The 17,522-nt window shown below is 34.0% G+C and overlaps 2 protein-coding genes across 2 annotated transcripts in view; both read right to left on the bottom strand.

The window, feature by feature from the left end:
- The window catches only part of LOC118188069 (delta(3,5)-Delta(2,4)-dienoyl-CoA isomerase, mitochondrial-like), a 199,997-nt gene that overhangs the window by 88,355 nt on the left and 94,120 nt on the right, over positions 1–17,522 (bottom strand). The gene's annotated exons all lie outside the window — the stretch shown is intronic.
- On the bottom strand, positions 1,800–5,273 carry LOC118188072 (E3 ubiquitin-protein ligase makorin-2-like). Its single transcript, XM_035358414.2, has one exon. The coding sequence runs from the start codon at positions 4,923–4,925 to the stop codon at positions 3,618–3,620; it is 1,308 nt and encodes a 435-aa protein (XP_035214305.1). The 5' UTR covers positions 4,926–5,273; the 3' UTR covers positions 1,800–3,617.

Genomic DNA, 17,522 nt, shown 5'->3' with positions numbered 1-17,522 from the left:
GGTAAAAACTTTCATCAAAAATCAGAAACAGTTGAAAATAATCAAGCAGTCTGTATGGCCTGAATTAAATATCTAGCAGTATCTTTCAAAAATATTCCTCGCCAACAATGGACAGTTTTCAATGTGTTTAGCATAACCTCAGTATCACATACTACATAATTAAATGACGAAGGAATTCAAATCTACAAATAACTTTATAAACACTCATGTCCCATCTTCAAATGAAAAACTGCAACATCGTGTTCTCTTCAGAAACTAGAAATTTTAATGAATGAGTTTTCTCAATCATTTTGATTTGTAGTATTTGTTTAGTTTTATAATTTTTATTTATAAATGTGAGAAAAACAAGAATAATGAAGCCATTCTTGATGACAGTGAAAAATGCAACACAGTTTAACAAGAACAGTATGACACTTGAATATAAGACAAGATTAGTCATCTTGACAAACATTTCTGAAGATAAAGATAATTTATGCAAGATTTAATTAAACTACTTTAAACTTTGCTAATATTGCTTACTTAAAATATCTGAAGAGCTAATTTTTTATACCACCTATGTATTGTTTACAAACCATTTTCAGGTTATCTATATTATAGACGATTAGGAATTCAGTGTAGCATTACATATTTACACCAATTCAATACAGTCAAAAGTCGTTAATCCGTACTTCAGCGATTCCGGATTATAGATCATCAGTTTAAATCTGGTAAGATGGCATGCAGAAATTACAAAATTAAAAATATGAAACCGTAATTTATGAAATAAAGAACAATAATGATCTAAAGGGTTTCAAAATTTACAAAAAGAAAAAGCTTAATATTTATTTGTTTACTTTATTAAACATTTCTTTCAATGTAAGTTGTTTAAGTTGCTTCGTTTCATGCGATAATACATTCTCTTTAATTCTATTAAACAGACATAATTTCTTGTTTAGTTAAAAAGTCCCACTGTTCAAGTCCTATAATTGCCGTGTCGAGAATACCGACTAATTTGTCAATCGAAATTTTTTCGTTTTCAATAGCCTCTGTGTCACTTTCTTCACTATCGGAAGCGAATTATAATGACGAACTTGATTTGAATCACATCAAAGACGGAGTACATCGAGATAAAATACTGCATTTAGTAAGGAATGATAAGCCAAATAAAATAAAAACATCTGCCCTGAAGATAAGGATAGTGCTGACAGATCAACATCCAATTCATTGTGCGCCGCGGAGTTTCGCCCCATTCTGGTTTATGGGTGTCCGAATTAACTACTTTTGACTGTATTAAAGTTAACCTTCCAGCATGCGCGCGTGCGTCGTACTTTTTACGACATCCGTTATTTTACAGTTTTTGGCACGAAAAACGACAGAAATGAATGAATATTATTAACAAATTTGCTAAGAAATAAAATATTAATCTTATTATTGCAAAATACAAATGATATCACATTCAAATATAAGTACATTATTTTTAAGTTCTTATGTTAGTGAGATGGAAATGCAATGATGTATTTCCTTATAGAAAATTTTAAATTTATTATTTAATAATTATATTTTAAAATTGAATATTTTAAAATGAAATAACCGATGCAACGCATTAACAAAATTCATAACTCTTTCACAGTTATAGGAAATCCACTTTTGATGAATTAATAAATCATAATTTGTTGCTTTTTTCCTCCTGCAATACAGTGTTTATAAATACCAACGCTTTTAGCTGCAGAAAACACTAACTGTTAATTACTAGGACATTTCTAAATTTGTTATGTGGATGTCAGTTTATAAACATTAATGAAAAACAACAGTCACAAGTGTAAAGCTTTTTAAGACATTGCATCTTTATTCAGAAAACAATTAAGTCAAAGATTCATATGTAAATTTTGGCTTATTTTAAAATATATGCAATAACTAATTAATAAGTGGGGTAAGAAATGACTGAAACGTTTTAAAATACATTTAATTCAATACGAGCATCATAAATGTGAGGATTTTAAGGATCACCGAAGAAGCCACAAAACAATATACAATTCATGTTAAGACTCACAATATCTTAAAATAATCTAAAAGATAAAATATAACAAATTAATCACTTAGAGACATTTCATGTATCACTATTTACAGATTACTAACAAAAATTCATTATGAACTCAATTTCACAGAAACTGCACTATTTCATATTATAAAATGTTATCGGCAGTTTTCAGATAACATTAAAGCAAAATTAATTAAAATCAAACTCATGTACACTTTATACATAGCTTAATAAATATTTTGAATCAATGATAAAATCAAAAAAAATCTATGTTACAGCAAAAACTTCAATGTTTTAGATTATGAAATACTTTAACATATTTTATTTTCTAAACAGCCATATTTCATTCATTTCCCTACTGCTTACAATAAATACTTATGGCTCGTGAAAGTTCACAAAACAACATCTCTCTCATATTTTCATGGTAAAAAGTTCTTAGAAACATTACCATACTATAACTTATTAAAATACTCAACAGATTAATTTCATGTACATGATACACTCTTACTTTAATAAATACTCCTCAAAGAAATTCGGGGAAATTAACAAAGCTAAAGTCTCAGTATTTTAAACAATGAGATGCTTTCAAAGATAACATCAAACAATGTAAATGATTATTTTTTTTATGAAATCCTTATGTATTGATGAAATGCTGAGTACTGCAACATTCTTAAGTAATCTTAAAACTAAAAATTCTATAAAAATTATAATAAGGAATTAATTTTACTGAATAAGCACAAAAAAATCCAGCACAATTCCATTTTCCTGAAGTCAAAAAAAAAAAAAAAAAAAAAAAAAAAAAAAAAGAAAAGCCTAGACAGCCCAAGAAAATAATATGTGATAGTGATTAAAAACTGTCTAAAATTGCTTCCACATACTAACTGTACATTTAGGTATGGATGGCAAATGGTTGTAAACAAAGGTATAGTTTAATATAAACAAAGTCAATGACTCTCCCAGCTTCAGAAGTAACAATACCATGTATTGGAAGATTAGTTTTAATAATGAAAACATACTTTTTTAGTTTTCAGACTAGCAAACTATATTTTTTTTTAAAATGAGTATACCGAAGACAAAGTTCTAGGCTGTGTAATGAGATCACAAACTTAGATGAAGTGGCACACATTTCTTTCACATACAAAGCTTACAAATACATTTAAACATTTTGATAACATGTTTTACACATCTCCAATTATAGTTGTTACCTACACGCTATATCAAACATTTACAACATAATAAGCTTTTTCTTCTACCAAAACTGAATCTAAACCTGATATAAACTTGAAGCGCTTTTTTATAATTTCAATCCTAAACACCATCATATGCAATGACATAAAATTTAATGACTATGTGCACCCTGCAAATGTAATAAGTTCTTGATTGAGTATATACAACAGTTCACTGAAAGATAGGGCACACTATAAAGGCATCAAATCTTGGAGATTTGTGTTGTCTACTGCACAATGTGCACAAATCCTCCAGCTGCTTTTTCACTGTGAAGAATGTCATTTAGGATGGGGAAAAAATGGAATTACATATAGAAAAAGGGAGTTAAGCTGGCCTATATGCAGAAATAATGTTGCACAAGAAATAATACATTTCAAAATGACTCACTTAGAAAAAAATTGTCACTAACATCAGAAATATCATCATCAGAATCTGACCAGTTATATCCAATATCTTCCAATTCCAAATGCATGAGTATGTTTTCTTCTCGAAATTCCAAGTAATCCCATAAGAATATTCTACCCATGTAATCTAACTCACCATCTTGATTCTGCCTTCGCCTTCTAGTCGGCAGAGGTAATTCAACTTTAGTACCATCAGGCTTCGCATGAAGATAGAAACATGCACCACCAAAGGGACATGTCCCTTCACCTTGTTTAAAATACTTGCATGGCTTTTTGCTTAATGCTACTTTATATTCTGTGATAAGTTTCTTCTTTTCTTCTTCAGTATCAACCCAGTACTGACTCGGCGTTATAAAATCGGATGGTACCCGACATTCTGGACAAGCCCGTATAACAACTGGATCCAAAACATTATCAATCTGCTGATTGCTTTCAAACTGCTTCGTTCTTCGCCATGTCCTAATACAAGTCAAACAAAAAACATGATTACATTTTTCAAGGATACCAAAGCGTCGCTCAGAAATCAAGTCTTTTTCCATTACTACATCCATACATATACCACATATTTTATCACGACTGCGTTGGACTGCAAATGACAATTCCATGTCCTGCTCCAGCTCTTTTTCACATAATTCTATATGTGCTTTTCTTTGCCTTTCATCATATGGATGCAAGCATGCACTCCCACACAATTCACACTCATCACCATGAACATAAGGACATTGGTCATTATATGGACAATCTCCTTGCATGAAATAGGAGCACAATTCTAAATTATTTCTATCAGGCTCAGTATTTGTGACCACAGTATTCGCTTTCACAGTATCTGCATATGATCTACCAGTTTTCGGAATAAACTCGGGTGCATTAACCCAGTTTGGAGAATTTGGCCCATATGAATTTCTGCCAGAAGTATTCTTTTTTATTACATTTCGATTCAAAGGATTAAATTTGGGTTGATAGATATCTTTCCTTTTCGCATCCACCTTCGTGTTAGTGTTTTCGCTGATTTCCGGACGCGACCGAGATGGTCCAGGTAAATGCTTATCATTCCGAGTAGAGGATTTCGAAGGTACGTCATTTTTTATTCGTACATGATCATAAATACAACGTTCGCCGTACTGGCATATGCCTTGCAAATAATAACGGCATACTTTATCAGGTATACGACGTGTCCTGTCGTGAGAAAATGGACATCTATCGCCTTCTCGGCAAGATGAAAATAAAAAAAAACGACATACCACATCGTCCGGACTTACGGATGTACCTTCCGCCATTAAGAACTGCAATTTACACGCAACTCTGATTAACTATCACCAAACCTCATAATGTCCGAAAATACAGCAGTGCCATTTTTTGGCTACAACAGATTAGAAAGCTAAGACATGGTATTCCTCCGCAGAGTCATATGATTGGTTATACTTCCTGGCAACAACATCCTGTTACGGAGCTCTACGGCCATCTTAGAATTCAAAACGTTTTAAGATGTAAAATAAACTCATCAACAAACAATACTACTTTTTAAGTATTAAAATTGTTACAGAATATGTACTTTAAAAAACATAGAAAAGCAATACCCTCAAAATTGCTCGTAAAGTCAGGCACTATATTCAAGACTTTTAACGGAAATTTTTCACCAAGTGCGCAGCACCCTTCTGCCATCTGGTGGCATGTATAAGTAGCGTTTCTATATTATTAAGCGAAATTCCAAATAATTTATAGTAATTTACTAATTGATATTTATATGCACCATGTTACTACAAAGAGTAGTTTACTAGAGAAAGAGAGAGAGAGAAATATATGGTAATTTTAGTGCGGATATATATCACGAATGGTTTACTACAATAAGTGTATAAATTGTCATTAACTGTCGACCGTAGCATGCTGATCGTTTAAAAATAAATAAATAAACAGAAGAACAAGCAGGTGTTTCAAGACTTGTGATATAAGTTGCTGTGGAAATTAGTTTATGAATTCTGATAACTTTATAACTAAAAATTTGTTCGACATTCACGCTGTCGTATATTAGTTACTTTTTTTTCTTTCGTTTTCAAGAATTAAATAAATTTGTTTTTGCAAGTAATTGAAATGCCCATAAATGCAATGAAAGCAGCATTTTACTTAAACGTTATTCTGCGTAGTGCATGTTGTGTATAATATACAAGTAGTATATAAAATATTCATGGATAAGATGCCAATTACAACATCTGTTAAGAAAATTCGCCTCACCGATTAACATGTAGTGAAGTCGAATTGACTTATCGTAGGCAAAATAAATAGATATATTAATTTATATAATAAATTCTGTCGATTGGAAAGCATTACTAATGAAACTACCTTTTACTGCCTATAGTGTGAATCACACAGTATATAACTGTTCACATCTGTAGCTATAATAGTTAACAATCTTTGAAATATTGAATTGATACATTATTCGAATGGGCAAAGTATTTTATCAGCCTATGGGGATTGATGTCTCCATGAAGGGCTTTCTAAGGAAATTTGTGTGTATTTATCATAACACATGAAGAAAGCCCCATATAGTCAGCATGTCTGGCTACAGGAATAATTTATAAATCAATGACTTTACTGTGATAGCCACAATAAATCAAAATTATATACTATTTTTGTCTAGGAAGTGAAAACTAAAAATATCATATTGTGGTAAAAGTATATTTACGGTTACACCTTGGCAAAAATTGGTGATTTTTGGCAGTACGTAGATACCGAATTTAATTCCCGCTACACAAAGACAAAATAACAAGTCGATCTATTTTCACTTAAAAAACATCAGAGAATTGCACAAAACTGCGCACTCCCTCGATTTTGTCCATGTCGATTAAAATATATATCGATATATTTTCTCTTAAAAAGTCAAAGAAGCACCCAATTCGAGGTAAAAGTATATTTACGGAACATTCAAACTACTCAGGTTACCAAAAATGAGACAACAACTTGGCGATAAATGAAACAATAACTTCACGGTAATACAAGGGGTATCCTTCAGTCTACTCTAACCAATATTGTGTTTTCCTCTAATCCAGTAACTCCAAGCAGAATGCTGATATATTTTTTAATAAAAATTCAACTGTTGGGACTTTTCGGTTATTACAGGTGCATGTAACAATTTTCAAAGTGGTAGCAAATATACATTTAAGGATGTGTTGTAAACAGAAAAACCTCTGTTTTTGACAGTTGATATTTTTTTAATATTAAAAAAACTAACTTCTGATGTATATCTTGAAATAGTAACAAATAATGATGTAGCAAGCCTATATTTCTAAATTGAAAAGTACTGCAACCTTAATAAAATCAACACTAATTTTAGCTTGAAACAGTAGGGAAATACAAATACAGTAAAATAAGTAAACAAAACTAAAGGAAGGGACACTGATATTAGATTTCTGAGATCAACTTTTTTAATTCATCAAAATTTTCTATTCTATAATGGATGGTTTGTATGTTTAATTCACGAACTTTATATACATTTAAAATGGTGCAGAATACAATGATTTTAACAGCTAAAAAATTATTAAATACAGTTGGCTAATGTTAATATGATTTTAAACATAGTAGCCTCTCCCAATATGAAATTGCTCTTAATTTTTACATCTGAGCAATAGACACTAATTTTTTATTAACTGAGGCAATTCAGTCAACTATTCAATCAGCAAGGAAGAGAAAAACAAATTAACAAGGATCTGCTATTTTCTGCTCCGCATTAAGTAACAAATTGTAAACCTGCATAGTAAACTAAATTTCTTTAAGCCTTATTTAATGTAATGAATGCATGGGACATGTTAAATAAATACGATAATAATAATTCAGTTGCCAAAAAAACCATACTGAAATAATGGCACTCTCCTGTTATCGGGACCAGAATCGGAAATACATGTGTGGATGTACTTGTTAAAGTATTCATGTATATATGTACATATGGTATGTTTATGTGTTTATACATACACACAATATACACATACACATACATTTCTGAATCTAGTCACGCTAACAGAAGAATACTGAAATAATTTATTCTGAAATTTGGGATATATGATGTCATTCATTACACATTATATTCACTATATCAGGAGTTCTCAACTGGTGGTACACGAGAGAAAAATAGGTAATGTTATGCTTATAAAATAATAATAAATATTTGAAAAGATATAAATTTTACCAGGGAAACAAGTCTGAGAGGCTGATATTGATATTCTTATAACTGGTAGATACTGTCCAGCCATATGGTAGGTAACATATCTGTGGTATATGCAATGTATAATAAAACATACGCCATAGACACATTGTATTGCATGCTAAAAGTGGGAGTTAGATAATTAGAATGTACTGTGTAGTCTATAGTGGTTCAACTCCAGAATAGTCCCACGAATTGGAAATATTTCAGGGTTTTTAAATGATCAATATTACTTCAAATTGTTAAATATTTCTAAAATTTAGGGAAATCCTTTTTAAAACAATAACCTATGATTCCAGATGATCTTCGTCTTGTGTGGAAGAGGTCATTTTAGACAGATTATGTTCAGTACCAATGCTTATTTATATTCTCAGTAAGGGCCTGCTCTATGCTTTCTGCCACCCTGTGCCTCCTGAATTGTGCCGTCTCATGGCCACACCAGATTCATTGCTCTGCTGTTGTCCTTGATTCTTAGTAATAATAGTCCCTTTCAGATGTGTTCATTAAGAGCAGGTTCACTGTGTTTTATTTTATTCTTTCAGAAATTATCCAAATGATTTTTATTCTACGCCATTCCCTAAATCAAATGCAACTTTTTTTTGGTAATATGTGAACGTAATGTAAATGTTGGGCAAATATTGAATAAAATTTAGAGACAGTTGCTACTAATTTATGGACATAATTATTTTCATTACCAAATAAATCTCTAAAAGCTAAGCACTTTAATTTGACAAATATTGTATTATGTCTGGACCATTCCTAGTGGGGGTGCAGCACATAGAAGTATGCAGGCTGCCAAAATCAGGGTGCATGGACTCTCGCGATACCCCACCTAAATTTTTTTAATTCATTTTAAGTACTTGTCACATGTAAGTACTTTTTATAGAATTTGCCATATGTTGAGTACAAAATAAAAATTTTATTAATCATCGAGCATTTTTTATTTAATTTGGGGGCAGCAATTTTTGAAAAGTACACAGACAGCCAATGTCCCTGTATTATGTAATTAATGGTACTGTTCTGTTATTGGTACCAGATTCAGATATGTATGTGCATATATGTGTATATGTATACGCACATACATTTGTAAGCACATATGTACATTGCATACGTGAACACATACATACATATATTTCTGAATCCAGTCCTAATATATATATATTTATACCTGATATATATATATATGTATATCAGGTGTATATATATATATATGAATTCCTGAGGTATTTAGAGGGTTCCTTGCCAGTGGGCTATAATTTACATTGGTCAAACTAAGAGATCCTTAAAATTTCGTGTTCAAGAACATGAGGCATATGTAAGGAAATAGGAAACACAGAAGTCTTCTGTTCCCCAGCAATGTTGATCCGACAGTCACAGTTTCCATTTTTCTGTAGCCAAAATTACTTAAAAAACACCTCCCATTTATGAATTAGATTTTCTAGAGACGTTTCACATTAAAAAAAAAAAAATCTTTCTATTCTAGTTAACGACCCTAATTTCAATCCATTTTTACCTTCAGCATTTAAGGAAATTATGTTTTAGTTTTCTTGTTTCATTAACAGAGGGCGAAAGTAGCAGGGGCACTAAAAACCCTAGCTACGACTCTGGAAAGTACCTTAACTCCTGTCTAGCTATTCTCAGCTTATCACTATATCTTATCTCATTCATTTGCTCTTTGGTAGCTGAGACTGATGTTTCGGTAAGACCATCAAAACTAGTCCTGTGAAAATTTGCAACTATAATGCTGATTTTTGTTGATTGACTTCTAAATTAATATACTGTAGTTTATTAATTAATATTCGTATAATAGTATTTATGCAAGAAGATTGTATGAAATAAAATATTTTGTAAAATTAACCAATATTTTTCATTCGGTTGGCATTAATTTACTATGATATCAGTTCATGTTAACAGGATACAGTACACAAAATAACAGGCATATAACCATACTATTAAGAGCTAAATTAGCGATTTTCTTAAGAATGAATAAACATAAATTATGATAACGTACATACATACATATACACACTTCAAATTAAGATGAATGAATTTAACTCTTATATAAGAGTTTTGCCAAGTTATAAATTTAAGGCATTTATTGATTTTTCAAATGATGTTTTTAAAAGAAACAGTGTGGTTATATTTACATAGACTTACCTATATTTTAAATTAGATGTTAAAAAAAGTGTACAGAAGAGTAACTTAATTAATCAGCTTCAGTTTTTAAAATGTATTTTCATAATAGTTTTTAATAAAGAAGAATTCTTAATGAAACAAGACATGAATACGTGCAGTACACCATTCTTTGAAATAGAGACAATTTAACAATTTTAGAATTAGAGACAATTTAACAATTTAAGTGCATTATAACGAGCTGAAGAATCTCAAAACAGTTCATAAGAAATAAAATTCATGTACATTCATTGGAACAAAAAATGTGATAATGCAGAATCATTGTTTGTTGAAGGTTTGCAATTTTCTCTTTTTTTGGGGGGGGGGTGTACATTATCAGAGCTACGTGAAGCAATCTTAAATAATCGTTTTATACACCCAGCGTGTATCCATTTAGAACACAGTTCTTTTTTTTTTTCGGGGAGGGGGGTACTAAACGCATGATCTTTCACCCCATTTTTGTAATTTCTATTAAAAAGTATTTCTCTCGCTTTCCTAGCGTGCCTTCGTCAGGTAGTGGTTCTGCACGCTGGGCCAATATTCTAGAGGTCCGTGGTTCGATTCCCGGCGAAGGCGATTGCTCATTTTTCAATCTCTCTTGCTTCTAAAAATCCTAATGTCTCTACAGTGGCGCCCGAACCAAAAGGGTGTTGGATGAGGATTCTCCACACCCAGTATTTGGCGATTGGGTCCCCAAAAAACCCCAGTCGCCCTTTAAAAAGGGGAGTATATAAGGTATTTCTCCCGCTTTCCTAGCGTGCGTGTCTATTTCCTACTGATATGCCGACTATTGTGGCCGGTGATTTAAATGCGAAACACTGTGATTGGAACTGTAGAAGAGGAAATCGTAATGGGGATATTCTTCATAGTTTTATCTCAAGCCATCCGATAGTGCTCCATGCCCCGCCGGAGTACACTTATTGTCCTGGCAGACTGAGCCGCTCGGATATTCTTGACATAGTACTCACAAATATAACTTCTCCTTTTTCATTAAGTGTACTGCATGAACTTTCCTCGGATCACCTCCCGTGATCGCTACTACTGGGATTTCTAAGGATTCTCTCCCCTCAGTGAGAAATATCACGAACTGGAGTTTATTTGAAAACTTTATAAAGGTCAGTAATCTCAATTTTTGTAATCTAGTAAATTCCAATACTGGAATTGATAATGCAGTCTACCTCCTCGCTAACACTATCCAACACGCTATTAAGTATGCAAGTGAAACAATCAATAACAATGAAAAGCTGTATAAGCTCCCATCCAACATCCGTCAGATGATGAAGCAAAAGAAACAGACTTCGTAAGAAATATCACCTTACGTAGTACTCACTCAAAAGACTCAAAAGACAAATTAATCAGCTCAGTAAAGTTATTAAACGCTTAATCAAGGAACACAGAAAAGAACTTTGGAATGAAAAAATACTTGATCTTACCGTTAACGATGGTTCTTTCTGGAATTTCATCGAAAACTTAAAGTCTGATTTCTCGAGCAATCGAACCCTCTATTATGGCAATCAAGTTGCAACTACCAATAATGACAAAGCAAATATGTTTGCATCCCACCTTGCCAAGTTTAGCCAAATGATTGGCCGGTGGGTCCTAGTTTTGAATTAAGCACCCTCCTCAAAGTTAAAGACTGGCTCAACGCGCCGTCAGTTAATAATCGTATTACTCTTACCACTCCTTCTGAAGTTCATAGCGTTATCAAGAACTTAAATTGAAAAAAGCACCTGGAATCGATAAAATTACTAACAGAGCGATTAAAGTACTCCCAAATAATTTCATTTGCAAGCTCACCGGACTCTAAAATGCCTGTTTAACCTACGCATACTTCCCTACTCAATGGAAAATGGCCAAAATCATACTTATTCCGAAACCCAGGAAAGATCATTCAACTCCTGATGGCTTTCGACCGATTAGTCTTCTCCCCGGGTTGAGAAAAGTGTTTGAAAGGATCCTGTTGCATAGAATAAAGGACTATTTCAATCTGCTCCCTCCTGAAGAGTTTGGATTCCGGCCTAAGTTATCCACGACAAAACAACTGCTTAGAATTACAGAATTTGCAGGAGCTTCCCTGCATTCTAAATTAAATGTTGCCTTTCTCATGCTAGACGTGGTGATAGCTTTCGACCGCGTCTGGCATGAAGGACTCATCGCCAAGCTCATCGACCCGAATTTCCCAAGGGAACTGATACTCATGATCCTGTCCTCTCGCGCAGTGGCTAATCGCACCGACGGTGCGAATAGCTAACAGGCTATTCACACCACCTACGTTCGCGTATGCGCACAAGCAGCCCAGGTAGCAGCGGTTTTACGCCGATTTCCATAAGGCAGGCGGTAGTGAGAGCGAAGGTTGTTAACCCTAACTCAGCAAAGGGTTGTTAATAGTTCACCAGCAAGAGAATAATTTGCAAGTAATAATTATCAGTTACAAAGACGAAGTGATTTATATACATGAGAATGTTCAGGAAATGATTAGATAAAATAGGGATTTAATGATGGTTCTAATTGCAAGCGAGGACGAGTAATTAGTTAAAAAATCTTTAGTGTATTGACAAAAAGGCTACAGAAATTACTTAAATTCTTTTGTTTAACAGAGGAATTTTTATGCAAACTTAGACTCTATTCTTATAGCATAGGACTATCAGAATTTATTATTCAATAAGAAAACTTACTGAAAATGATAATATTCTTATATATTCATCACTTTTTCAGTAACCACACAGGTTTATAGGTTCAAATGCCATATTTCAAAATCAAAGTTATTTATGTAATAAAACCATACAAAATATGATAAATCATTTGTGTGTGCAAATTTTTAAATCAAAATCTCTTACATTAAATTATTTCTGTCTTTTAAATTACATCCCATTATTTATTTCAATTTAATTGATTAATGTGTTTGTACTAATATTTCAAAGTTCTTTGAAGCACTTTTTGTGTTCTGAAAATGCCAAATATTTCCATAAAAAAAATAAGCAGGCATACAGAATAATGAATTTAATAGTTGATATAATCGCTTTTAACTTATTTCATGTCTAAATTTTCTATACAGAAATCCTCTGGCTAATTTTTAGTTTTTTTTTTCTCAGACGAAATTTTTCAAAGAGGAATGAATTAAAGTCTTGATTGCGCAAAACACATCTTTAAAGCTAAATGTATTCTAAGAAGTACAAAAAATGTAAACAAGATTTTGTCCCCCCCCAAAAAAAAATCAGTCATTTAAACTATTAAAACCGTTCAGGAAAAGGATAAACATTGCGAACATAAAAATCTGCCCTTACTAAAAGGAAATGTGCTCCTTCTTTTTATAAAAAAAGGAACCTTTTTTCCTTTGTAAACTTTTGAAAGTCGCCAACGTTAAAAAAAGGATAAACTACGCCAAGGTAGAAACCCGCTTTTTTTTTCTAAAAAAAAAAAAAAAAAAGGTTCACTAGAAGAGTTCGCGTACGTAGAATTGGGTTCTATTCACGGACTCAATGCGCATGCGTGGTTAATGTTGGTGCGAATAGCATCGGCCGTCCTTTCGCTCCCACCGCACGTTTCGGGCACGTTGTGGGGATGGTCTTTCCTCTATGCAGACAATTAGTGCTGGAGTACCTCAAGGAAGTGTCACCGGCTCAACACTCTTTTTATTCTATGTATCCGACTTCCCAAATGTGTAATTTCATAATAACACCTTATTAGCATGCTACGCTGACGACACTGCCCTGGCAGTGAAATCAGCAAATGTCAACCACGCAATAAAACGACTACAAAGTGTTGTCCAGATGATTAAAAATTGGTGCAAAATGTGGAAAGTCTCCATAAATGCCTTTAAATCGCAACTTCTCATCATACGTCGCCGTAAGAAAAACCGCCCCATCAAAATGCCCTCATCCTATCTAATGAAAGCGTCCCTATCGTGAAGGAAGCTAAGCATCTTGGGATTATACTTAACTCAAAGCTAACCTGGACCAGTCATATCAACAACGTTCGAAATAAAGCTCTAAAAGTCATGAAATGTCTCTTCCCAATTATCGGGAAATACTCGAAACTCGATCTGACCAAAAAGAAACTCATTTATACCTCAACTATACGCCTCATCATGTGCTACGCATCACCAGCCTGGGCAACTGCCAAAGACTCGGATATCCAGAAATTGCAAATCATTCAAAACAAGTACTTACGCATTATTACGAATGCACACTAACTTTGTCCGTAACGACCTTTTACATCATGATCTAAAACTGGATACTATAAAGGACTTCCTGCACAAACTGAACAGGAACTTTCACGCTGGAGCACTCGATTGTGAACATTTGCAACACTTCAATTTGTTCCACTACGAAATCCTCAATGAGGATAAGATTTTACGCCCTTATGCTGCATATTTTATCACTCAGAATTAAGGGAATCGCAATTTCCCAGCTGTGCGGATCATCGTTAAGTAACTGAGTGTACTGTTTACGTTTTTCAAGCAGCATCCTCCAGGGTCTGAGGTTAAGAGGGTGACCACCTCACGTGACCCACTCCGAACTGTACCTGCTACCCATGCAGAATTTTTGTAAATATGTATACAGGTTTTCCTTCTATTTTATATATCCTGACTATTTTCATGCTATTTTATGTGTTACTGCAATGTGTTAACTAAGTACCAGCATGTAGCTTTTGAAATTTTTCTGATCACGAGACCTGTACATATTAAATTACCTGTCTACATTATCTTTACATAATGCCTTTACTGATGAGACATCTACACCATCTTCAATGTCATGCTTCCACATTATACTTTTGATATTACATGTAATTTTGCATGTAAAAGTTTATTTTAAATACTTCGTCTCGGACAACCAACCCGATGCCTTGCTGCGTCACACGTGACTATTGGTCACGTCTTTTCACCTCCTAATTTGTCCTCCGGACCCATATCTCATATCTCATTCGAGCGGGGTCTTTCAAAGGGAATAGACGTCGTGCCGGTCTTGTGCCTGCCACCGATCCGACATCGATCTGCCTGATAAGATCTCCCTGTCCGACGCTATCTGACTACCATCTCTTGACTTGCTGACTTCGTTTAACAATGAATGCTCAGTAGCCAACGCGTCTTGTCAGATTTAGCCTATGATTGCTGCGTTTATCTGATTATGTCAATGCCTATTTTTTTTCGACTGCGTTTTGCGGCGCGTATATTATTTTTAATCAAGACTTGGTTGCATTGTCTATCTAGTTACCCCCAAGCTCACTTTGTTAGGAGTGAGTCAGGGGCCTGATAGACTTCCACCTGCCCATCCGTCTGCCGGAACGCCGTCGTGCGGGTCCGGTTCCGGGCGCAGGCTTTTCCATATTCTGGGGCGCAGGATTTATGGCTTCCATGTGTCACTATGGATACGAATCAGACAATGGAGAGACTGATAGAGTTCTATAATATATAGATTAGAGACCTAGAAAAATCCAAAGAATTAAATGGCTCTTTTACTGATATTGAAGAAAAATTCCACTCATTTCTCATTAGCTCATTGGGCATGATTAAGATTCTCAATGAGGAGAATCTTAAGAAATGTCAAGAGCAAATTAACAAAAATCATAATCTTGATACATGCATTAATCAGAATTCTCTTTCAGACAATGATAGAGGCCGCAGCCCTATCAAACTGCATGATGATTCAACTACAAACACAGATGACGAGATCACCCTCGACAAAGACATATCTTCGGACGAAGATGTCACTTGCAAACGTCGAGGTGATCATACCATAAGAAAAAGGAACTCGCACATGGCTGCCAAAAAACTTAAATTAAGCTTGAAAAATCCTGATACTTCTCAATACAAGGATAACAAAAATCAGGAATCAAATAAAATAAATAACGAACAAGCTAGCAGCAATGCTACCCAACCCACTATCGAAACTACTAGTGAACAGGCGGACAATCCGCACATGGATACTACAAACCAGGAAGAATCCACAATTAATTTTGAAAATCCTTCGACTGATAACAATACTAACCAGGGTAATAAACCCAACAAATTACCACCCATCATTTTAAAGGAAAATAAATTTTCTTATAGCAAAATCAAGAAAATTTTTAATCAGCAAAAATTTAATTTTATTGGCAATAGCATATCTGATGGGGTTAAAATCACTATCACAGAACCTAATACATACAGGGCTATGGTAAAAATACTCAAGGACCTGGGGGTGGAACATCACTCTTACATTCTCCCCCAAGACAGAAAACTCAAAGTTGTAATTAAAGGTCTCCTAAGGAGCACTGAAATAGATTAAATTAAAGAAGACCTAGAAGAGCTCAATTTCCAACCAGAGGAAATAAAACAAATGACAAGAAGAAGAAATAGTGAAGTATCAAAACTTCCCCTATTTCTTGTGACAATGCCCCAAAATGAAGCTTCCAAAGAAATCTACCAGACCAAATACCTCTGCGGGCTAAAAATCAATGTTGAAGAATACAATTCAAAGGGTGTAGTAAATTCCCCAAACCTAAACAAGACAAGCAAAAAAAAACCTATCAAAGTAGAATCATAGAAGGTAAAACTTACGCACAAACCCTGGCCTCAGGAACATTTAGCGAAACTATCAGCGAAGCCAAGAAAATTTTTTCGGATCTCGCCGAGCTTGTCTCAATTATTAAAAGCGCAGGATTCCTGCAAATCACCCAGCAAATTAAACAGATAAAAAACACCAATGAGGATACCAATTCTGTAAACAATACCAATAATGGGTCTTAATCTTCTCATCAAAGCGCCCATACAAGTGATGATTTGGAACGCAAATAATGTTCTCCACAAAATCCCGGAACTACAAAATTTTCTTATCACCAAAGATATTGATATAGCATTAATTACTGAAACCCATGCGAACCCCAGTAAACGCATGGACATTCCAAACTACCGGTGCGACAGAAATCTACCAAACCAAATACCTCAGCGGGAAGTCACAGAGGTGGGGGGACAGCTATTTTCGTTAAAAGCTGCCTACAATCTTGCTTAATTAATGAAGATCGCTCTAATAACCATGAGTTAGTCACGGTCTCAGTACTACTGCCCTCTTATGGTGTCACTTATTTTAGCTCTTTGTACAATCCCCTGGATGAACAAATCCTCAAAAATATTCTCTGCACTGATAATATTACTATTCTTGCCGGTGATCTCAATGCCAAAAGCACTGACTGGGCTTGCAGACAAACTAATAGCAATGGAATTATTCTCAAGAATTTCATCACTAATCACCCGGTTTATCTCTATGCACCAGATAATTATACTTATCTTCCTGATAATGTCAGAGAAGGAGATATTCTCGACATTCTCCTGACTAATTCCTCTATTCCAATATATCTAGATTCTACCATAGATCTCACCTCGGACCACATCCCTGTAATTGCCACCCTTGGTACTAATAAAATAGCAGACAGCAAATTATACAATAAAACTGACTGGACCAAATTTCACAATTATCTACATGAAAATCCTCCTAAAATTGGCAAACTCAAGACCATCTACGACATCGAAGTC

Source organism: Stegodyphus dumicola, chromosome X2 (genome assembly GCF_044657685.1).
Source record: "Stegodyphus dumicola isolate Sdum_Otavi_A_Nest chromosome X2, ASM4465768v1".
Taxonomy (NCBI): Eukaryota; Metazoa; Arthropoda; class Arachnida; order Araneae; family Eresidae; genus Stegodyphus; species Stegodyphus dumicola.
This window is presented reverse-complemented; position numbering and strand designations above follow the sequence as displayed.

Coding starts and splice junctions, on each gene's coding strand:
- LOC118188072 (XM_035358414.2), bottom strand. CDS start 4,925: ATGGCGGAAGGTACATCCGTAAGTCCGGACGATGTGGTATGTCGTTTT.